We start from the raw sequence: 24,979 nt of genomic DNA, 5'->3' as shown, positions 1-24,979 counted from the left end.
GTAATTGGCAGTCTTCTTTGGCAATGAAATACCATCTTACTTTTGTTTTTTATGTTACTATCATCTATAGGGTAATTAATAGAAGTCGTTCAGTCGTGTCTGACTCTTTGCGACCCCATGGACTGGAGCCCACCAGGCTCCTCCATCCATGGAATTTTTCAGGCAAGAATACTGGAGTGGGTTGCCATTTCTTTCGTTCTTTTCTATTGTCTCTTGTCTGCTTCCTTTTTTTAATCAATAGATTTCAATGACTATATTAACACCATTCTGAACCATTTGTTAGAGATCTAGTCTGCAGGGGCTGGCACTCTGGGGGTTCTGGAGAGATGGAGGAGTCAGAGGTGCAGAATAGAAAGAGCCCACCTTTCTCTGTCCTTCCTATGAGAAGGACCCGTCTTCATGGTCACACAGTAGTGAGGACAGAGCCCCTTTGGCGTCTGGATATTCTAGCCATCTGTCGTGGCCACCCTCGGAACTTCTTCATGCTAGACTGAGAAACACCAGGTAGCGTGGGCATCTTCCAACTCAGCTAGGAATAATAATAGATCCTGCTCAGCCTTTTCCAAAAAAGTGTTGTCCATTATTTGAGAGAAATCACAGAATTACAAGGTAGGGAAGTAATATTTATTTTTGTGATTTTATAGGGCTTAACGAGTAACCATATCAAAGCATAGTGGGACAATTTCTGCCTAAGAGGCATCTTCCATATATATAAAGGTTTTAATTTGGTAATTGATGAAAGAGGGTGGTTTTTGAGGGGTGCAGGTTTGGGTGGGTATCTTGATTCGGAATGCCATTTCAATTTATTAGATCTGTTTCTCAAATAGCTGCAGCTTGTTCAGGTTTGATTCCTGCCAGCTGGATATGAAGTACTCTCTGTTTGGGCTCACTATATGGAATCTGTTTCCAAAAAAATAGTGTCATGCTGCTTTCCATCTACTGGACCAGTAGGGGTAGGAAGATCTGATTTGAAGCCAATGCAGAATGCAAAACTGATTAGATTTGGATTGGTCTAACAGGAGGCCTTCTTTTCCCTGTTCTTACCCTTTTCCAGATGGAAGAACCAGTTTCCTTCCAGGGCACTTTCTCCTGGCAATTAGACTGTGAAGATGAGGTTCATTTAGCACTACTACTGCTCAAGTACTATTATCGTAGGATTAGGCTTTAAAATTTAGAGGAATGAATCAACACTGTTTGTCCGAGGTCTCTTTAATTTTCAATTAATGGTGCTTGTAATGCTTTTAGGAATATAACTTTTTATCTTTTGACTCTACTTTTTGTTTTATCAATATCTTAATAATAACATCACTTTCCATCATCAACTGGAAAGTAGGTGGTCCATGAAATGCCTTTTAAAGCATCAGGCGTTTTAAAATGTTAACCATATGTTCACCTTTCTAATGTGCACTATGTATCCTCCCTTGAATATAGTAGATTACACCCAATTTTGCTCTTTCATAGTGATTAAGGCCCATTATGAATTCCAGTGATCACCATTTGCTAAAATGCAGTAATGCCCTCAGTTATTATTGAGGTACTTAGAGCTGTGTGGCCTCAGAATGTTATGCCCTCTGAATTCTTATATCAAATCTTTAGATTTTTCTTAGATATTAGTGTACAGTTACCATCCAGAGTTACATTTTAGAACTACAAGGTTGCTTAGTTTGATGCTTTCATTTGGAGATTAGGAACTGAAGCTCAGAGAGGTTGCATAGTATGCCTGGAGTCACGCAGCTAGCTAGCAGTGGGGTGGGAACTAGGTCCAGATTACTTGATTCCTCATCCAGTGCTCATTCTACCAGGCCATGCTGTTTGCTTTTTCCTTTTCTCAAGGTACCTTCCTTACAGATTCTTCTCCACGTACACATTTTTTGCTCTTAGTGAGTAGTTGACTTAATGTGAAATTGAAAACAGGTTGAAATAGAAAACATAGTGCAGTAACACCCTGATGGCTGAAGTCCTGCTCCTGTCATTAGTCACTTTACTTCCTTGAGTTTCAGTTTATCCTCTGTGAAAGGAAGTGGTTGGAGTCATAATGGTAATAACTCACATTTCCCCAGTGCCTACCACTGCCAGGTACTATTCGAAATTCTCCTTTGCATTGCCTCATTGAATTCTCACACAGGCTCCACGTGGAAGGTCTGTGATAAGCCTCATATTACACAGGGAGAAACCAAATCTTGCAGTAGCTACCTGGTTGACCAGAAGTCCTTAAACTTAGTAAGTAGCAAAGCCGAGTTTCTTCTCCATGCTCTCAGCCACCACTGCTATGGTTCTGGATGATCTACATGCTCCCTTAGCTGTCATGCCTAAATATTCTGGGTTTGAATAATAACTATACCAATAGCATATATTACTGAGTACTTACACACTGCACATGGAGTGTCCTATTTATTTGATCCTGTCAGCAACTCCACAAGTCGGTTGCTGTTATCCTGCCCATTTTTTATAGGAGAGTAAAGTGAAACTCAGAGGCTTGCTCAGTTTTACTCCTGGTAAGTCAAAGTGGTGGCAGACTTTGAAACCTGACAGATTTAAGTACCTGCTACCTTTGCCGCCATGCCTTATTGCCTGAGAAGGGTACTTGAGTACCTAAGCCTGAACGTGATAGGAGTTTTATATTTATTTTTGCTGATTAGAGGTAATGTGTATGTGTCTGAGCACGCACACATCCACATGTAGAAACACACTCACTAATGATTTCTTAGCTATGTGTTTGGTGAGGTGTAGAAAACACTCGTGCCCAGCGTAGAAATGAGGGAAGTGAATTTAGTGCAGGAGGTAATGGAGTGTGGAGTGGGAGCTATGGTGAGGACTGTGGCAGAGAGGAAAACACAGGTTCTGGCTGAAGGGGAAGCTGATAATGAGCTCAGTCAACTTTTGAGGCTGGAAAGTGGAATCAGTGTTGCCGGATATTGTGTATTTTTTTTTTTTTTCCTAGAGAAGCCAGAGTTGTGGAGTTTTAAACCAGAACGAGATTTTGAAGCTGATTTTTAAATGATCTCAACTAACTGAAATTATTTGAAGCTCCTATGTGAATCAAATAGAAACCCTCTGGTTTAGACCATTAGTACTGCGAGGTAGATGAGTGATCTTCAGGTGAGACAGAGTTGACTGCATCATGGTATCACCTCTAATTTTAGAAGAGAGGATGGGTCCCATACCCAGAATACTGGTCCATCCTCTTCTGTCTGTTAAAATGGCATGATGGTACACTGATGTAGAGAGAGTTGAATTATGAAGTGTACTTCTAAGAAATAACTATCTTATGAGGCTGTGGAACCTTGTCAGAAGGCTTTACTCTGCACACCCCGAGAATTCCTGGCTTCTGATTTTGACTCTGTCCTCGGCACTGGTTTTCATGTCTGTAGACACCACATCTGATTCTGGATGGGCCCTTGAGGTGTGTGGGATGACTTGTAGGACTTTTATACACTCTGTCCTCTCTTTTTATTAGGTATGTACATCCCCTGGCAGGACCATTTAGGAATCCCTGTAGTGGAGTGTGTAGTCCCTATAACTGCTAGGAGTTTGGTATTAGGAAAAAAAAATCCGATTGTCCCCTTATGAGAAACGTGGGGCTTCTCTGAGATTCAGTTCTGGTTTCCAAACTGCCCAAGAAGTTCCTTGCAAGTGCTGAGTATTTATTTTCAGTGGCGATGTAGGGACAGATTAATGACTGTTTGCCTTCCTGCAATGTGCTCCTCCTAGCACAGCGAGGCTTGTAGGTGATCTGCTCACTTCTTGTCTCTGTGTCACATTCTGGTCATTTTCACAATATTTCTAATGGTTTTATTATTACTATATTTGTTATGGTGATCTGTGATCAGTGATCTTTGATGTTACTATTGTAATTGCTTTGGCATTTTTTTTTTTTTTTTTTTTAGCAAAAAAGTATTTTGTAATCAAAAAAGTAGCTCCTCTTTTTTATCTTTTTACCCATTTTTGTTGTTTAGTCACTAAGTTGTGTCCAACTCTTTGTGACTCCATGGACTGCAGCGAGCCAGGCTTCCCTGTCCTTTACTGTTTCCCAGAGTTTGCTCAGATTCATATCCATTGAGTCGATGATACTGTCTAACCATCTCATCTTCTGCCACCCTCTTCTCCTTTTGCCTTCAATCTTTCCCAGCATCAGGGTCTTTTCCAATGAATCAGCTGTTTGGAAAAGAGTCATACCCTTAGGACATTCACTTATGATTCCTTTAGCACAGAGGTTTCTGGTAGAAATATCAGCACAGTCCGTAAAACTTGATCACATCTAATGTTTTCAATTCAAGAATTCTGGGATCCATAATAAGGGGTGAAAATCTCCCTTAGTTCACCTTTGTGATTGTTACTGCCCAGAGTTCTGTGTGCTGCCAGTAACATCAAGGGACCAACTAGATATGGTGTCTAACCCCACAGATAATATTCCTTTTAAAAAACAGAAAAAAATGCACATCAACTTGCTGTGCTGTGGTCTAAATTTTTGTCTCAGAAGTATAGGTGAATCTATTTCCAGATGCTACAAATAACAGAAAATAATGGAAAACGGGAATCAGGGTCTCTGTCCTTAAAATGTGTTTCAGTTTGCATTTTGATAGCGGTTTAGAAATGTTATCGCTTGTTTTGTCACAGACATAATTCACATCTTTCTTCGGGTACTGTAAACAAGAGAAATGGTTTAATGGCCCCATAAAGGCACTCTGCTGATAGCTGAGATTAGGCCCTTTAGTAATGGATGTCAGCGTGTGTATGTGTGAGTGGTATGTGTCCGCGCTGGGGGTAGGGCGAGCTTGAAAGAGGTAAATGTACTGGAAAAGAATCTATGAGAGGTTTAGATGCAGCCGAAGTGCTTGCCGATTTTCTGTAAGTCTTGGAAGATGGATTTATTAAGCATGTAACACTATTGTCTTTATTTGTACACAAACATTCGCCTTTGCTTCTGGAATTTAACCCTGTACTAATTGAGGTCACTGCCACACATTTATCACTTGGAATTGAAGTGATATTAACTTAAAGTGAATGCTTTTCATCTGGTGAGTGTATTCCCAACTACATATATTTATATAAAAGGCTACATGCATTTTTCATGCCATACTTGCGTCTGGCCTTAAATAACCTAATTTATGTATACCATTTACTTTTCCCCCTTTTTACAGAGACTTTTTAAAAAATTCACTGCCATAGCCAAGTGAAATTTTTTTTACAAGTGCTTTAGTGTCCACAGAATGATTTGTTTTGACTTTCTCAGTTATATTTTGTAAACAAGTATAGAAAACTTTCTGCATTATACGTAACCATGGTCTAAGTAAATGCTTTGAAATTCCTCAAAGCACACACATCTCTAGTGTTTTAGAGCCTCAATAGCATGTCATTTTTTCACCATCATGTTTGTGTATATCCCTGTAAATTGGCCACACAGGGCTGTTTATCTGATTTGGAGAGTCAGAGTAAACACAGGGTTAATAAAGCAAACGTGAATGTCCCTTGTTAACTAACTTAGCGTACCCTAATACTAGGAGGTGTCACTATGCCATCTCTCCACTTTTATATTTTCTTTTTTCTTTTTCTTTACAGGCCATAATCTAGAATAGGGATCAGCAAACTTTTTTTTTTTTTTCTTTTCCTGTAAAGGATCAGATCATAAATATTTTAGATTTGGTGGGTCAAAGGGTTTCTGTCACATATACCCCCATTGTTACTCAATGTAGTCCTAGACTCTACATAAATGAATGGGTGGGAATGTGTTCCAGTAAAGTTTTATTTACCAGAACAGGTGGGAAACTGGACTGACCCATGGGCTGTGCTATTTGCCAACTCCTGTTCTAGAATACCGGAGAAGACAATGGCACCCCACTCCAGTACTCTTGCCTGGAAAATCCCATGGACGGAGGAGCCTGGTAGGCTGCAGTCCATGAGGTCGCTAAGAGTCGGGCACGACTCAGCGACTTCACTTTCACTTTTCACTTTCACGCATTGGAGAAGGAAATGGCAGCCCACTCCAGTGTTCTTGCCTGGAGAATCCCAGGGACGGCGGAGCCTGGTGGGCTGCCGTCTACGGGGTCGCACAGAGTTGGACACGACTGAAGTGACTTAGCAGCAGCAGTTCTAGAATACTGTTTTTTGTTGTTGTTCAGTCGCCAAGATGTGTCAACTCTGCCGCTTAAGCACACCGGGCCTCACTGTCCTTCACCATCTCCAGGAGTTTACCCAAGTTCATGTCCATTGAATCACTGATGCCATCCAACCATCTCATCGTTTGTCACCCTCTTCTTCTCCTGCCTTCACTCTTTCCCAGCATCAGGGTCTTTTCAAATGAGTCAGCTCTTCGCATCAGGTGGCCAAAGTATTGGAGCTTCAGCTTCAGTATCAGTCCTTCCAGTGAATATTCAGGGCTGATTTCCTGGTTTGATTGACTGATTTGATCTCCTTGCTGTCTGAGGGACTCTCAAGAAATTTTTTCAGTAGATCATTCTAAGATAGATTTTTTTGAGCAGCCCAGAAATCTCACCATCAAAATCAAGAGATTCTCATCAAGGCTCTAAATTCCCAGCTAATATTGATTCAAAAACTACAGATGTGATTCAAAGATGTAGTTTTATTTAGATAAGTACTTAAAAATGTGATGTGTTTCTCTTCCCAGAGTAATTGTTTTGTACTCACAGAAATTACTGCTCTATTTCACTTGCATATATGACAAGAGTTGGGAGGAAAGCAAAGTGAAAGGTATAGCTGAGACAACTTATCATTGTATTTATGCTCACTGTCCACATAGAGAAGGGGACCCATCATTTGTGACATTTTGGTTATCAGAGTCACAGGGAAGCTTTAGTTGTTGCATAGCAATATTTTTCCTTCAGTGGAATATGAGTGGTGTGAATTTTTAAATGCCTTTGGTCCCAGCAATAAATTGAAAGAAGGCAGAATGCCTAAAAGCAAGCATGAATGCTTTGAGAAGTGTTTTCATTTAGATGCAAGTGCCAAGAATATATTATTAAGGTTATGTATATAGAAATATGCATTGCATACACATGAATTAATCAAACCTGAAGACTGGCTAATATATTTATTAGAACTTTTCTTAAAAAAAAAGGCAATGTTATGAAGCTCTAATTGGACTTCTGTGAGCTCTTGATGGTAGAACTTACTGTTCAACTTCTGTAACTCCACATGCCCTGCCCCTTAGCAAATGGCGTAATGTCTAGGCCAGTAAATGGATGAATTAATGATGAAACATATGGATAAAGAAACATCTGATATAATGTTATAGTGGTTCTCATGCATGACAGAAATCTTAAGTGTGCCTACACAAAGTAAATTTTAATTGTATGATCAAGGGGTCAAGAGTTGCTGCCCAAAGCCCAAGGCTTTATTTCCTACCTATAATAAGTTAGTCCTAGGCTTTTAGTTAGGCATGAAGCTTAGCTTCTTTATGCCTCTTTAACAATTTTTTTCAAAATTGGAATGCTAATGTCATTCTTGTCTTGAATGATGAGAATCCAGAGTTGTTGAAGATTCTTTGAAAACTTTATAATACTGTGTAAATTTGAGTTTTTTGAGGCTTTGTAGGAGTGTTTTCTGTCACTATTCCAAACTCAATGAGAGTTCAATATATTAACACCTACAGTTAAGCATATTATCTTTCTTAAATTTACTTCATGTTCACTATAGAAATATAAACAAAAACTGAATTCATAGATTTCATTGTTTATTGTCTGAACTAACATGAACCAATCAATCATAACATGGTCTGTTTTCAGTTTAGTAGTACCAAAAAAAAAAAATACTTAAGGGTCATGATTATTTAGGAAATCATTCTTCTATGAGCAAAATGTTAAATTCATTTTCTACATCAATATTGTAGATGGTCACATATGACTTATCATATGTCTACCCTGAACCATGGGACTTCCCTGATGGCTCAGTTGTAAAGACTCCGCCTGCCAATTCAGGAGACTCAGGTTCAATCCCTGAGTCAGGAAGATCCCCTAGAGAAGGAAATAGCAACCCACTGCAGTATTCTTGTCTGGGGAATCCTATGGACAGAGAAGCCTGGTGGGCTATACAGCCCATGGCATCACGAAAGAGTCGGACACAACTTCGTGACTATACAACACCCTGAACCAAAGACTTGGCTGTATGCCAGCATTGTTGCGCTTGGAGAGCCAAGGGCCCTACATTCTGTGCTCTAGGAGAATGATGACAGGAGTGTGCCTCTCGTCTAAAATGTGGACAGGAAAAAATATGGAAGCCAAGATGATGCCTCATAGTTCATTGTTACAAAATGAAAACAGTCACTAATCTAGCAAATACTTTATGATGAACACCATAACCCCAAGTAAACTTTGTGAATTAAGAAGTGGTTAAGTTTATTTTGGAAGTGCATTTTTTAACGTCTTGGTATTTTGGAGCTCTTAAATTTAACCATTAGAGGAACTCAGTCATTATAAGTCAGCCTTAAGATGTGGTTTTAAAGGTCAAGTCTCCATCAAAGCAAAAATGCAAGATGCATCTCTTGAGAGTTCTCTTGGCTTCTCCTAAAAATCTGATTGTCCGGAGGAGTTGCAGGTCATAAAAGTTTGCATGGAAATGTGGTTGAGGAAGTCGGCAGATGAATGATAGGAATTGTCTGAAGTCAGGGATAGAATGTAACATACACTGGGAGCCACCACTGCTTGTAAATGAAATGAAGGAGTTAACTGTTGATTTGATGCACTTGAAGAAGGAAAGATTCACTGTAATTAAAACTGCAAACAGCACTGATGCCTGTAGCCCTCTGTTGCCGACAGAGGCAGGACAGTACAGTAAGCGAGATGAAATGTACGATGAAATGTGCCTAGCAGCCTCGGCAGCAGGCTGGAGCCATGTTCAGCGCAAGTAATTTAATTAGTGTTGATCATGACTCCAGATGATGGTGATTTGATAAGGAATAATTTAGTACTTAACAGCCTTTTACATGCACCAACTCCATGTGGGAAGGTAAAGCAAATTGCACAAAATGAATGTGCTGCCTCCACTTGTGCCCGTGCCAGTGAGCTGGAAAGCTGCCTGTTCGCAGACGCTCAGACTCTCAGCCTTGTGATGAAATACCCAAACCTGGTCTCCCCTCTGGAAGGAGTCTCTGTACTACCCTTACCGAAGAATAAAGAAGGCATTTTTGAGATCTAAGGTCTCCAGGAAGCAGAAGACTGAAAATGAGGAAAATGAAGTTGCTTTGGTTCTTGTGCAAAAGATTGAAGATCTCAGGTTAGCTCCTTTTTTCCTCCTCAACGCAGCAATTAAAAACAAAAAAAACAGCATTTGGCTTATGTTTAGAAAAAAAAAGTCATGGTTCCAAGAGCCCACAGGGATGAACAGGCCCACACACGAAGAGAGTACGGGAGCCCTAAACCTCTTGGAGAACCTGTGAGAATCCTTGAGTGCTGGCATCTAACAAAAAGGAAGACATTGTTCGACTTCATTTTTTTAAATTCTTTTCAAGTCTTGGACCTGTTTCAGGGCAGCATACCCTGGATCCAAGTGTTGCCAAGATCATTGTGGATCTGAAATTTGTCTGGTTATGAGAGTCACCTAGAAAATTTTAAAAGATAATGCTGATCTATATACCAGCTGCAAAGTTCCTGGGAACGGTGTATGAGTGTGCTAGATTCCCCATTTTTGTTGTGGTTTAATCCCTAAGTCATGTCGGATTCTTTTGTGACCCCATGGACTGTAGCCCACCAGGCTCCTCTGTCCATTGGATTTCCCGGGCAAGAATACTGGAGTGGGTTTCCATTTCCTGTTCCCGGAGATCTTCCCCACCCAGGGAACCCGCATCTCCTGCTGGGCAGGGAGATTCGTTACCACTGAGCCACCAGTGAAGCCCAGGGCTGCCATTACAGGTGACTTAAAAAGTGGAAATTTATTGTCTCACAACTCTGGAAGCTAGGAGTCTGAGATGAAAGTGTTGGCAGGGTTCTGATGGCTATGAGAGAGTGTTCTTTGCCTCTTCCCTAGATTATGGCAGTTTGCAGGCAATTTTGGCAGTTCTTGGCTTGAAGAAGCATCCCTCTAATCTCTGCCTTCGTTATTCACATGGTATTCCCACTGTGTTTCTCTATCGTAATGCCCTGTTAGTACGAGGACACCAGTAATACTAGATTAGATTCCACTCTAATGACCCTATCTTAACTAGTTTTCCAAATAAGGTCGTGTCTGAGGTGGGACTTCAAGTTAAAATTTGGAGGGGACACAGTTGAACTAATGACATATGGTGGTGTTTTTTTTACAAAATTTCCCTGAGTATTTTGATGATTGGCTAAATTCAGGGATCCTCTGTTTAGGGATCAGCTTCCCTCTGAGTACACTTTTGGTGTCCTTATGTTCTTTCTTCTGTGGTCACTCCAAGAAGTTCTTGGAACCAGTCTGAAAGCTCCAGATGGTGTATCTACAAGGGTGAGTTATGCATCTACAAGGGTGAGTTATGCTTTTTTGCTTCTAGGTTGATGTTAATGGACATTTTGATAGGAGGCTACTGTCCTGTTAGGAGTCATTCCTGATGGTACCCCAGAGTTGTCATCCCTCCTCTGATTCATCTGGAATTATTTATCCTGTGAAGTTGAAGCACATTATCAGATGTCTCTACTGGAACAGGAGGCCAGGCATTTTCAAACATCTCCATTTGTAGAGTGTTGCTTGATGTTTCTCATTTTTAAACCTTTTTTTGGAGCAAAACATTTATCTCAATGCAAAAATCTTAAGTGTATAACTTGGTGAATTTTACATATGTATATACTCGTAATCACTGCGTAGAGCAAATATAAAATATTTACAGTTCTGTAGAGAACCCACCTGCTAATGCAAGAGATGCAGATTTGATTCCCGGGTGAGGAGGATCCCCTGGAAAAGGACATGGCAACCCACTCTAGTATTCTTGCCTGGAAAACTCCATGGACAGAGGAGCCTGGCAGGCTCCATTCCATGGGGCTGTGAAGCGGTCGGACATGACTTTGTGACTAAACATCAACATTAGATTACTAGTTCCCTCTCTCAGTCACTGATACTCCCACCCACCAACGGAAGGTTCTCTCACTATCGGGGTGGTCTGTTCTTCAAACTCCTTTACTACATATTCTTTTCTGCTTGTCTTCTTCTTCTTTTTTTTTTTTTTTTGTGTTTGTGTTCTTTTACTCAGCTTACCATCTGAGAGGTGTTCATTGTATCACCAGTGTGTTCCCTGTTATTCTTGTAGAGTATTCCATTGTATGAATAAGCCACACATTATTTATCCATTTTTCTGCTAATGAACATTGGAATTTTTCCAGTTTTGATATTATGAATAAAGCTGCTGTGAATATGTCCTTTTGGTGAACATATTCAGCCCTTTCTCTTTGATATCCGCCTATGAGAGTCATTACTAGATCATAGGGGAGGTTTATATGAAGACTTGGTTGATACTGTCGAAAAGTTTTCCAGAGTGTTTGTATGTGTGTGTGTGTGTGTGTGTGAGTTTATACTCTCAGTAACCTATATTTGAAAGTTCTTATTGCTTTAGGTCTTCTTCATGTCTTTGTAATGCCAATCTTTAGCCATCTTAGTCAGTATATAGTATAACCTGATGTGACTTTATTTGTAATTTTTTGATGCATAAAGATGAATATCTTTTCATATATGCTCATTTTGTTGCTCACTTTGCTATTTGGATATCTTCTTTTATGAACTGCTTATTTGAATCTTTTGCCCAATTTTAATTGGGTTGTTTCTTTTCTCACTTTGTAACAATTTTTATTAGGTTGAGTATGATATCTTTGATCTTTTTATAGCAAGTAAGTTCTTGGTGTATGTAGCTTAGTGTCTTGAGGAAGAGAAGTTCTTAATTTCAATGAAGCTTAATTCATAGATTATTTTCTTTTATGGTTAATGCCTTTGCATCCTGTTCACTAATCCTTTCCTACTTCATGGTCCCAAAGACTTTTAAAACATAGTAATATTGGATATAGTAGTCTCTGATAATGTCTGATATTTTGATAAATATGATCAACTTTGCATTGTAATGCCAATTTATTAGCTTTTGAGATCTTATCCATTTTTATTCATACAAATTAGTTCTGATCTCTCAGGTATGATTTGAGTTCCTTTGATGTTGGTACTGCTTTTTCTTAGGAAAATATAAAACCCAATACTTAATCTAAAGTGCTGAACTTGAGATATGCACATTTTGTTGTATATGTTCAAGGAAGTCATAAAGAGTTGAAAACTATTTGTTAAGAAAGCAACAAATGTATGATTACTATATTACAAGATTTCATTATGCAATATTTTTCATTCTAAGAAGTAGGATATACACATATACATGCAGAGGGAAAAAAATTTTCTTAAAGGATGCTACTTTAAATCCTTTATGTTTTTGTTTTATGATTTAAAAACATTTTATCTTGTGAATTTAGGATTTAGATATAAAAGTAAAGAGAATAATGTAATGAACTCCCACTGACCCATCAGTCTTCTTTTCACATTTATCAATATTTTTCTATTTGATTCTTCCCCTACACATCTTTTTCTAGATTATTTTAATGAAATTCCAGGACTTATTTTTTTATCTGTAAATATTTTATGAAACTTTAGCTTTAAACCTTTTTATTTTTTTTTTTTTTTGGAACAACTGCCATTTCGTTATCATAGTCAACAAAATTAACAATAATTTCTTACCTAGTCCACATTGAAATGTCTTACTCATTGGAAAGTTGTCTCTTTTAGTTGTTTTGTTCAAATCAGAATCCAAGCAAGTCCTCATGTTTGTGAAGTGATTCCTGAGGTTGTTAAGCCTCTTTCATCTTAGCATTTTATAAACTATAACTTTCTAACTTGGTAAAGTTAATGAACATATGTACCATCTGCATATGAAAACACATATAATTTTCCCTTTGTTTCTGTTCCTCTGCCTCTCTACTCTGAGTAGGTATGTTAAACACACATTAAATTAGAAAAAATACTTTGAAATAGGTCACTCAGTGAAATAATTGTATTATTATTTATTAAGTTTTCTTTAGACAACTAATTTAGGTGACAAATTTGTTTTCCACAGTGCTTCAGATGTTTCTTGAGTACCACCGAACATTTCAGTCAAAATTATGTGCTTATATTCACAAATTTGTTTTCTTGGAGCTTGGTAGCTCTTGATATCAATTCCTTATACTTAAATTATATATGACAGTCAAGCTAAAACAAGTTTAAAATGCTGTAATGTTATGATCAAGATTGAATGGCATCATAAACCACAAAGTTTCTCTTGTCTTATCTTTATTTATAGTATATCTACTTAATATTTTGTATTTTAATCTCAGGTTTTACAGCATTGGAATAACTATCCACAGTGTGTCCTTCTTGGGCTTATCCTTGGTTATTCATATCTGTGCATATTGTATGAAACTAAAATTCATTCTCATGTCTGTTTTTCCTCTTATCTTTTTATTTATTTTTCCATTTTTACTAAAAATTCAGTTATTCTGAGAATCCCTAGTATATATTTTTTCAGCTTCATATAAAATAACAAAAAATATATAGCCTCATTTATTTTTTGGTTTGAGAGATATGATTCCAACCTAAATATACATATTTCTTCATATTTTGTGATATTGTCTTTATATTGAACAGTAATGACATGACAATGTCATATTAAAAAGGAGAAACTATCATTTCATATAGAATAATTGCTTTAGGGTCATAATATACAAAAAATAACTTTAATGTATTTCTCACAATGTATCTTCACACTTCTCTTAAGTAGTTAGACAAGTACTTTTATCTGTAGTTTTATATATAAGCACTGGCCACAAAGATGTTGAGTTTTTATCCTTTTGTCCAAAGTATATCATTAGTTCCCCTAAGAACTGCAGCTGGGTTTTCTTCCTCATAGTTCAGTTTTTATTCCATTAAACCATTACTATTGATGCACTTGAAATATTTTCCTTTCAATTAATTCTTTAAATTATGCTCCTATTTTCAGTTAATTCTTGAATAATCAGTTGTGCTTTTTTTTTTCCTGCTTGAGTTATTGGAAACCTTGCTGAAATATTTTCAAGCTTATTTTCTGAAAACTGAACTTCTCGTTTTGTTAGTGTCAGCTAAGCCAGTTACAAGTAGTTCATTTGACTTTCAGTAATGAGGAAGTTCAAGCATGCATTTTGTTATACAATAAAAGCAAACAATGAGTATATGGAGAGTATATAAGATTCTCCAGAATCTTTTCTTGCATGAAATTTGTCCAGTGTGATTTTCTTATATATGAAAGTTAATATGAAATATTATTAGTGACATTTTAACCAAAAGGGATAGAAGAGGTTAGTGTACCTAATTCCTAACAGGATTTCATTTTTGTGGGTATTTTTGTTTGTTTTCTAGTGGCTTTTCATGGCCTCCCACTGAAAATCAAGAAAGAACCCCACAGTCCATGTTCAGAACTCGGCTCTGCCTGCAGTCAAGAGCAGCCCTTTAAATTCAGCTATGGAGAAAAGTGCCTGTACAATGTCAGGTAAAGTAATTGAGTGTATAGCGAGCACCTGATGGTTCTTACTGAAGCACAGATTTACCATAATATAAAATCTCAAGTTCTATTTTATAAGAGTTACATCTTCAGCATGTAACAAGCTAATTAGGTCATGTGTTGAGCAGAACTCAAAAGGACTGTTTACTGTCTGATCATATACTTCTAGAATCATTTTAAGGCAGTAATTTTTATCCAGATCATGAGCTGCTTTCCCACAACTGTTAGGTGATGCATCCTGAGATTGTAAAAAAGGTTTCAGGTGGCATGAACAGGTACCAAAAGTTCAGTTCTCATTAGAAAGAATGTATTATGCACTTTAGAGTTTGTAGGGGGAAAACAATGAAGCATTTGGCAGGTCTGAACAGTACATTAGTTATCTGACAGGCTTTGCAGATGATCTATAAGCTGCATTCATGGACAGTTGCAGTAAAGTTAGAATTTTATAAGGCTTAGCAGAGGCTGTTATCTGTTTAAAAAACCAGTTGTTCCTTCTGATGATAATAAAGGGTGGAGCAGTAGAAGTACATTGTTCCTTTGTTGGAAAATTTGATAACATGTATGTTCATTAAAAACCCTTCACAGTAAATTGCATTCCGCTACTTTTCATATTGGCCTCTAATTGCATAAGGGAAAAGTTGGCTCTGTATATTGTATGTTATTACTCTCAATTACAGTAGAGACTTAGTCCTTTAAAGGAGTTAGTTTAGAAACTTACAAAAATGATTACAAATATTTGCGGTCTTATAAATTATGTTGATTCAAGTTCATAATGCATTATGATTCAGAGGAGTCTTCTGTTTCCTCAGATGTTTTTTATACCTATGCTCTGTTTCCTTCTGCAGAATAATTTTATCTTTTCCCCATTCTTTAAATTGAAGTATAGCTGAAAGTTAGAGGTGTACAATATAGTGATTCACGATATTCAAAGGTTATACTCCATTTATAGTTATTATGAAATATTGGCTACATTGCCAGTGTTGTACAATATGTTCTTATAGATTATTTTGCTCCTAGTAATTTGTACCTCTTAATCTCCTACCCCTGTGTTGCCCCTCCTGCTTCCCTCTACCCACTGGAAAGCATTCACTTGTTCTTTGCATCTGTGAGTCTTCTTCTTTTTTGTTACATTGACTAGTTTGTTAAGATATTTAAGATTCAAAAAACTTTGATTTGTATAGTTTCGTAGTTCCTGACCAATGCTTGGATATTTCATTACTATTTGTTCTTTCAAACTTGTCTTCTATATCCTCTTTCCTAGAAGGTTCATCAGAGTCTGAAATGATGAAGGTGGTTCAGTTGAACTGCAAAACTTTTATAAGATATATCTCTTATAAAAGCCTACTATTAAAACATCCTGAGTTCAGATAAAATAGTATTGATCAATCTGAGTTTTATTTTATCACATTTTTAATTTTTCTCATTTTCTCCTTATGAATACTATGTATTCACAAAGTAATTATTTAACATATTGGAGAATTCTTAATTAATAAACCAAATAGGTATAGAATTGTCATTGCATTTTAGCATTGATCAGAAGTGTGACTATGGAAGAACTACTGCTTTATAGACATATTTTAAAAAAAGACATCTGACTTTCATAAATTAATGGTAGAATTACCTGTATATTTTGAGATTCTTCTCGGGGACCAATAATTCCCACAGTGATTTAATGGATTAATTCTGTTTTTTCCATTTCTATATGAACAGTGTAACGCAGTATGGCTTTTTATGAGAAAAAAGTAATATCCTAGGACAGAAGATGTGCCATTATTTTTCACATGGGAATGAGACAGGTGAACCATTTTAAAAAAGAAGTGCATTCTCATTCAGAAATATTGGTAACGGAAGCAGGTGGAACCAGATAGTATGAGTTTGTGGACTTTGCTGCAAAGGAAGAAAGACTTTTGCAGCCCATACTCCTCTGCTTCTGTAGTTTCAAGCCTGGATGGAATTCTTTTGTATAGATGGAGCAACAGGATAAATTATTACATAAGTCAATGTTTTTTTTTTTTTTTTTTTTTAAAGAAAAAATATACTGGTGAATGCTTTTTATCTTAAAAGGAAACAGAGTATTTTAACCTACATATTTTTTGTTCAGAAACTTAAATATAATTTATTTTCAATAAAGTATTTTTAGATTAGAAGAATTAGTTAAATCATATCCCTGAGAACTATGCTAAAGACTGCAACTTAAATTCCTAATGTGTATAAAAACAAGCTTACTCATTTTATTCTTTTGTAATTATGTTTAGAAGTTAGTCTGTGATAGCAGGATTTTATTCTTAAGAACATTGTTTTGTGCCTATTCTTATGCTCCAAGAAGGTTTAAATATATCAGAGACGTTTTAATTTGCCTCATAAATCTTTATTATCTCATGTGAGGAAGTTAATGCCGGGGATCATTTATTTTACACTAAAAGAATGAAAATAAGGCAAAAGCATCGGCTTCTTAGCATTCTACAACAAATAAAGGCATCAGGTATGATCTGCATCTTATTAAACTGATACGACTTCTTGTTCTAAAGTCTTCTATAATGTCGAAGGATTATAATATCAGATATATTTAATGATCTAGAAAAGATCTATGAAACTTGCTTAAGGAGACATATCAAGAACAGACGGTAATAGGGACTTCCCTGGTAGTTCAGTGGTTAAAACTCCACACTTCCAATGCAGGGAGCATAAGTTTGATCCCTCATAGGATCCTTCATGTCTCACAGTGTGACCAAAAAAACAACAACAACAAAGAATAGATGGAAATAATGTCACTGCTTTTGCTGACAGAGATTTTCCTTATGCTGTGTTGTTTGTATATGTATTAAAAATAGATGATTTATATTTATGCTGTTTCCAAGTGATACATTATCCTATTTTCTGTTTAAGTGTGTGGCTGTTTTGATGATTACATGTTCTAGAATTGCAAAAACCAAAAACCATACCATTCTAAACTTCCTTAGGTCTTTAGCCTGAAATATTTTTTCTTTCCTTGAATTGTCCGGGGGGGAACGGAGTTTTAATTTTTCCCAAGAAACACACATTCTCTTTCCTCTTGTCTCTTGGGTAGTGCCTATGATCAGAAGCCACAAGTGGGAATGAGGCCCTCCAACCCCCCAACGCCATCCAGCACTCCAGTGTCCCCGCTGCACCATGCCTCTCCCAGCTCAGCTCACACTTCGAAACCTGACCGCGCCTTCCCAGCTCACCTCCCTCCATCGCAGCCCATCCAAGACAGCAGCTTCCCCATGGATCACAGGTAAAGTGCAAGTACCTTAAAAAAAGGTTTATTGGAATACAGTCGATTTACAACATGCGTGTTAGTTTCTGCTATACGGCAAAGTGAATCAGTTATACATATATGGATATCTACTCTTTTTTAGATTCTTTTCCCATATAGGTCATTACAGAGTTGAGTAGAGTTCCCTGTGCTATGAAATATATCCTTATTAGTTATCTATTATATCAATGATAGTGTGTGTATGTTAATCCCAATCTCCCAATTTATTCCTCCCTACCCCTTATCCCTTGGTAACTGCAAGTACCATTAAAAAAAAAAAAAGCAAAACTGTTTTTAGCATTCTTGGAAGAAATTCCTTTTACCACTTCCTAGGACCTATAGTAAATTCAAGGTGAGTGTGTTAATTTTGCACATCTGTGCAAAATAGTTTGAGAGTTTGCTCTGTCTTTAGCTATAAATGATTTGTGGAGAAGGTCATTTATAAACATTCCTTTATAAACATTTAAATTGGTTGCTAAAATGGAAAATTAATCTATATACTGACATTTGAACATTTCCCTTTCTGTTTGCTTGAATTAAATTGCTTCACTTAAACTTTAAATCAGATCATCCCATTTTTATGAGCATATGTGTGTACTTGTAAAATAAAGTTAGGAGACTAATTTTAGTAGATGGCTTATGGAATTAGGTTCTTTACCTTAGACTGACTGGTTTAGCTGTACATAGTTTTGCAGAAGAGAACCTATATGACAGAACTCTCTTTCCTCCTTTCCAAGTGATGGATATCTAATGTCAGTAGGTGCATGACCCTGAACACTGAGAATATAACATTAAAGTGGTAGAGACTGAATTAGAATTACTTAGAAAGCAACAAGGCAAGACACAACATAGACCTAGAGACTATGCTATGCCGGGTAATTCTCAGCTCTTAGAGATTTAAAAGTTTGTGTTTAAATAAAATATTAAAGGATCCTTAGAGGCCTTAATAATACAACCTAAAAGCACAGTTCAGTTGTATACAGCATTTGTTTTTTCCCCTTCTACCCTGTACTTATGTAGAACAAGTGGTGTGTTGGTAAATGGTTAACAATAGGATCTATGGAAGAAAACCCCAAAGACTTTGATCTGTAGCATTTGATGAGTCTGTGATGTAAACATTGCCCCCGTGGCAGACTCCAAGCTATCAGTATGACAACCCTGAATGTGGAATTGGAAAGAGATGTATAGTAACATGCCATGAAATAGTAGTATTTCTACCAAACAGATAGAACAGGTATAATCCCGAGAGCATGATTCGTATGTTGTGGTTCAGTTGCTCAGTCGTGTCTGACTCTTTGAGACCCAATGGACTGCACCCCACCAGGCTCCTCTGTCCATGGAATTCTCCAGGCAAGAATACTGGAGTGGGTTGCCATTTCCTTTCCCAGGGGATCTTCCCAACCGAGGGATCGAACCTAGGTCTCCTGCATTGCAGGCAGATTCTTTACCTTCAGAGCCACCAGGGAAGCCCAGATTTTAACAATAAACCTGTGCAAAGGGGTTCTGACACAGCATTGTAAAAATAACTCAGCCAAAGGAATCCTCCAGATCAGCAGAGGAAACCCAAAGATGTGCCACTGGCAACTTTCTTAAAATAAGGGAATACTCAGATCTGCTTTTTATAGGTTATTTAATGGGACTCAATCTCAAATTCAGTCACTCTTCTGATATGAGAGGGTAAGATGAAAGCATTCATTCTTTCCAGCATGAAACCAAGTAATAATGTTTCTACCTTGGTTTTCATCCCTGTGTCCTCTTGTGCTTTCGTTATGAAACGCTGTCCATTATCTTTCTCTTCTCACCCTGTGGACCTGAGACTTTCTCAGAGTGTAATGGTATGAGCATCTGTGTAAACAGTTTTGTAAATACAGATGAAAGAAATCTTATTGCCGGGTGGGCCATTAAACAGATGCACATTGTGTAGGACTGATGGGGGGATAGAGAGGACGATGCAGAAAAAAGCAAGTTTTGTTTTGTCTACTTCTGGGGACTTCCCAAAGTTCTTGGTCCCACGCCTCTCACCCCTCAGACGAGGGTCAGAATCAGAGGTGGTGTGGTTGGCGCTCTCTGGAGCTGTCTCTTATGGAAGGTGACTGCTGAACAAGCAGTGTGGCTGTTTTTAGGTGACCTAACTGGAGATGCCATAGCCAAACCCATTTGAGCTTCTCTACTTGAAGTCAAGTATTTGAGACTGCAAACAGCCGGCCCGGAACTAGGAGAGGGAAGCTCAGGTCTTTTCCCAGTGTCCCCCGCGGAGCGTGGAGGCCAGTACCAGCTGGCCCATCCCAGGAAAATCTCTGAAGCCGTATGTTTCTGAGGAGGATTTCTTGGAGAGCTCTCGCCAACAAATGACAGTCCCTCAGTTATAAATGGCACATTTGCTCTGGGAACAGATCCTGTCCCCAAATAGCCCCCTCCAGCCCGGCACCCAGCCTCTCTCAGGGAACACTTCGTGGCCAACTGGGCTGCCCCCCGCTTCCTCCCCTCAGCCTCTCTCTGCTCCTCGGTCCAGCCCTTTGGCACTTTTCCCTGAACCCACTGTGCAGGAGTCCTGTCTCTTTTTCTCTGTTTCCCACCACTGAGACGCTGTTTTTCTCTACCCAAGAGTTCATCAGCATGCTCTCCTTACCCATGCACTGTCTTCCAGAAGCTTCTAAGTCCATTTCTCTTTACCATCAGTCAGAAGAACGTAACCACAAACTTGTAGTTTCTTAGGAAGGCATATGTGTGTTGATATATGCATGGTCCTCAGTGAGTACCAACTGGAATCACGTTGACTCCTGCAAACAAATGGCTTGACTTTTTTTTTTAAACAAAGCTTTTAGCAGAAGTATTATTAACTTCTTTGTATGGCTTCCCAAGTGAGCAAGAGTTCTTATTTTAACTTCAAGTTACAATTTTCTCATTCACTCCTTGACAGTTCTTAATGATAATTTCTGTTTCTTTTTTTGGCTAATGAAATAAGCAAGAGAAGGGAAATGAATGCAGTGCCAGTCAGCCTAACTGTTTGGCAATATTTGAGTTTCTAAGTTGGTTTTCTGCAGGTGTAGGTGGAATTTCAGTGCTTTTCAATGGCAGCTGGTGAGGCTAGAGTTAAATTACTGGGCGGAGTGTTCTGAGAAACGCTAAAGCAGTTGCTCTGCCATTCTTTTGCTTTTCCCTTGTTTTCATTTAATGTTACCAAAATTAAATGTTAACTCTCCAAATTAAAGTCACAGGAATGCTTTTAGAAGGGTGCAGGGGAGTTAGCAGGCATACATTTGCTCATAGAAATGTCGGATAGTTTATTTTTAAGCACTCCTGGGCATTTTAGAGCACTTTTAACTCTTTAATTAATCCACATCTTTGTGGTGGGTCAATGGTATTAGGATGAGACACGCAGAACTGAATGATGATGTGATGAGTCAGTCAGTGCAGTAGATGACCAAGAAGGAAGGAGTCTAGAAACTCACCGTCAGAAACTGCCGAGGCCTCGGAGCTTCCACGTGACCTAACATCATGACGTGTTGCAATGCTATGTGATGCAGACGTGTTCTTTCCATCTTCAGAGGGCTGCCGTAATATTTTATGCTCATTTTTATCAACCTGATATTTTGTCTGAAACTCTTGGAAGCCAGTCCAGTGTTCTGAGAGTAAAGAAGTGGTCTTTAAAAACTCGCTTGGATTCATTCTCTGTAATATTGCCCAGTTTAATTTCTCACTAGAATACAGTGTTCTTTAGGACATTGTTGAAGATGTGAGAGTCCCACCCATTTGAAAAATCCCACCCATTTCCTTTCTTCTTTCCTCAGTAACTGATGGTAAGAAACGGAAAACCATTAAGGAGGTTTTTATTTGGTTGATTTTTTGTTTGTTGATTAGCTTGATAATAATTAAAAGATGATGCAATTTGAGATCAGATTCTTTCCAGAGTTTCTGTTCTGCTTTTTTTTCCTTGTCTATAATTATTTGAACTCACTTCATAAGGAAATTTGGTGAGTATCGAGTTGATTTCTCATTGGGCATTTTAACTGTCAGGGTATGTATTTCTTGCAAATGCTACATTGCTCTCCTTAGCCTTACTTGATGCACACTTTTAACTTCTGGTAACATACTGAAATGGTGCTGAATGGAACTAATTAGAAGAGGAACACAAGGTGTGCTCTGATTAGAAAGCATGTTGCTACTGAACCAGGAAGGAGAAATCTCATCTTCATTAAAGATTTACACTTTGGGTCAGTCAGCTGGTGTCACGTTCACTAACTAAGCGGTTAAAAATTGGGCCAGTATTTTTAAAGGGTATTCCTTGTTACCTTTTTATTTGAAATATGCTTTCTTATTTCCCAGATTTCGCCGCCAACTTTCTGAACCCTGTAATTCCTTTCCTCCTTTGCCAACAATGCCAAGGGAAGGACGTCCCATGTACCAACGGCAGATGTCTGAGCCAAACATCCCCTTCCCACCTCAAGGCTTTAAGCAGGAGTACCACGACCCAGTGTATGAACACAACACCATGGTTGGTGGTGCAGCCAGCCAAAGCTTCCCCCCTCCTCTGATGATTAAACAGGAGCCCAGAGATTTTGCATATGATTCAGGTAGGCCTGTGCTTTAAGTTACATTTATGATATCTTTTCACTTGCTTGTCCCTTTCATTAGTGTTGGCTGCAGTTTAGGTGGCTCCTGACCGTTTTTTGGTGGAAACTTTCTGATTTATTCCTTCTTTGAATCTTTCTCTTTATGTGAAGGGTTGGACTTTCACACCATTTTGGCACGAGTCGATGGTTGAAAGAGTGTCTAGAATTGAAACCTGTTTGAGGAAAAGTACAATTTGTAAAATTAAACTCTCTTATCTCAGGCCAAGAAAGTAACAGGGCTGTTCTATTCTTAATTCTGGGCTTTTTTTCCGTTTGCTCCTGTGGCATTAATGACAGTATTTACAGAAGGTAATATTCTGTACTAACTTATTGCTTATTAACTATTTTTTTCTTTATTGGTATTGGCAAGATTCCAAGGGTTCAAAAAGAAGAATTCTTCCATATTGGACAAAGAATAGCAAAAATAGCAATAATAGAGCTTTGCTGTCATCTCACTGGGCCAGAAAGGCCCTGCTAAGTAGTATGTCAAAATGGAGAACTGGGGTTACCTGGAAATAAAGAACATTTTCATCAATTGTTAATGTTACCAAAACTTTGCCTATATTCAACCTTGAGAACTCAGAAAAATTACTTAATCTGTGTTCATTTTATTTTACAAAATGAATTGAATACATTCAAAATGAATTACATTCAAAATACACTTACAAAATAAATTGTCTTATATTGAAACAAAATGAATTTTTTTTACAAAATGAATACATTTTGAATTGTCTTACAATTCAAAATCAAGACACCTGCCTTTCAGAAATCTTGGGAATTTTGAAAAATAATATGAAATAAAAGCTAATGCTTCTAAGAAGGGCACCAGGCAAAAAAATTGCTAACATTACTATAAGCATGATCAATAGATGGTTGTAGACTTAAAAATATTTGAAAGCAAAGTGACTTCCTTTCACGTGGATACGAAGTTATGGATATTCTTTATGAAGGAACTACTGCTTCTGTAGGCATAACTCTGCTGAGTTTTTCTGTCAGTTCCACTTGATGAAGGAAATCTGTCTCCTGGTCTTGTTTCCTTGTCTTAAGTTAACTTGTATAAAGTTAACCTGTTTTATTATAAACTGATCTTAAAGCTCAGCAAGAAGGAGCCCTACTGAGAGCCTCCTTCTGGCCATCCTGTCTCACTGGATAAGAAGTTCAAAGAACTAAGGGGAATTTCTGCTGAGAGGCTGACTCTACTGCTGGAAGGTACACTAGCTGCCCAGGACCCATGCCTTCCCTGCCCAGTCAGCCCTGAGTCTACTTCCAGGACCGGAGCAAGTTCATCCCAGGCCTGGTTACACAGAGCACATTGCTCTTGCGTATAGCTCTTAAGTCCAAGGAGGTGGCCAAGGGGCAGCTCTTTGTGAGAGGATGAGGATGGGGCTTGGTTGTAGCCATAGGTTTGGTGTTGGTATGGAGCAATGTGGGCTTGAGGGATATAGGAAGTGAGGCAGGAAATGGGTGGGCTGGGGTCTGAAGACTGAAAACGCTCCATACCATTTTCTCTTTCAGTTCTCATCCTAGAAATTTCCCCAAAGTCGAGGTTTGACCTGGCCTTCCAAGTTGCTATGTTGTCACACTTTCAAATAGGAAAAGAGAACGTTATTTATTTATAAGTTTGTTGGACTGATTCATAGTTTTAAAAGTTGTTTTTTTTTTTTTTAAGATGTTTTTGATATGGACCATTTTTTAAATGTCTGTTGAATTTGTTACAAGATTGCTTTTATTTCATGTTTTGGTTTCTTGGCTACTAGGCATCTGGGATCTTAGTTCCCCAACCAGGGATCAAACCTGCACCCCTTGCCCTGAAAGGCAAAATCTTAACCATTGGACCACCAGGGAAATCCCCATATTGTTCTAAAAATTTAAACATATGGTGTGAGGGACTTTATTTGAATGCTTGTCCCAGACCCTGTAATTTCAAGACCATCCTAAAATGTACCATAGTGGTTATAGTTTAGAACCTTTTATATTTGTCTATGATTTATGTGCATAATTAAGAACCCTGCACTACAGTGGGCTTTATTCTAGATAAGGTTTGTTTTTTAATGTAAATTTCTAATCCTGTTAACTGATGTTATCCTGATTCTCCAAACCACATTTTAATTTACACAGTTTCTTGAATTCATTGTGATTTCAAGAAACTTTACATGTAAATCATTTAAAATAGCCCAAATAATTGGTTCAGTAGGACCTGCAAGGCATAGCATTTTTAGAAACTTCTTCATGTTTTCTAGAAATGATTTTATATCTCAGAAAGATTATAATTGGACTCATTTTCTTGATTCTTTGGTTTTCCATATATTTACATTATTATATGTAAATATGCATATATTTATATTAATATAACATTCTCCTTATATTTATATCTTATGTAAAATTATATATAACATGGTATTGAGAATGTGTAACTTTTCTTAAGAAGATGTGAACCAAATACAAAGATTTAAGTAATCCAATGAGGGCAAAAAAAACAAAACAAAACTGATACTGTGAGGTTTAATTGCATTAGTTTTGGGCCATATGTAATAAAGAGTCCTAAGTCAGTTGCTGTCTGGCCCTCAGAGGCACAGATTCAGTTAC

General features: G+C 37.8%; 1 protein-coding gene across 7 annotated transcripts in view; it reads left to right on the top strand.

The window, feature by feature from the left end:
* ETV1 (ETS variant transcription factor 1) overlaps positions 1–24,979 on the top strand; it is a 94,683-nt gene that overhangs the window by 35,473 nt on the left and 34,231 nt on the right. For all 7 annotated transcript variants that reach the window (XM_065938450.1, XM_065938447.1, XM_065938446.1 and 4 more), the window contains 3 exons: positions 14,362–14,491; positions 17,571–17,759; positions 22,107–22,354. In XM_065938450.1, the coding sequence (XP_065794522.1) occupies positions 14,362–14,491; positions 17,571–17,759; positions 22,107–22,354 (567 nt within the window). The remainder of the gene's footprint in view (positions 1–14,361; positions 14,492–17,570; positions 17,760–22,106; positions 22,355–24,979) is intronic.

Source organism: Muntiacus reevesi, chromosome 6 (assembly GCF_963930625.1).
Source record: "Muntiacus reevesi chromosome 6, mMunRee1.1, whole genome shotgun sequence".
In the NCBI taxonomy this organism is placed as follows: Eukaryota; Metazoa; Chordata; class Mammalia; order Artiodactyla; family Cervidae; genus Muntiacus; species Muntiacus reevesi.
The sequence above is the reverse complement of the archived record's forward strand: the minus strand, read 5'-3'. Positions and strand labels throughout refer to the sequence as shown.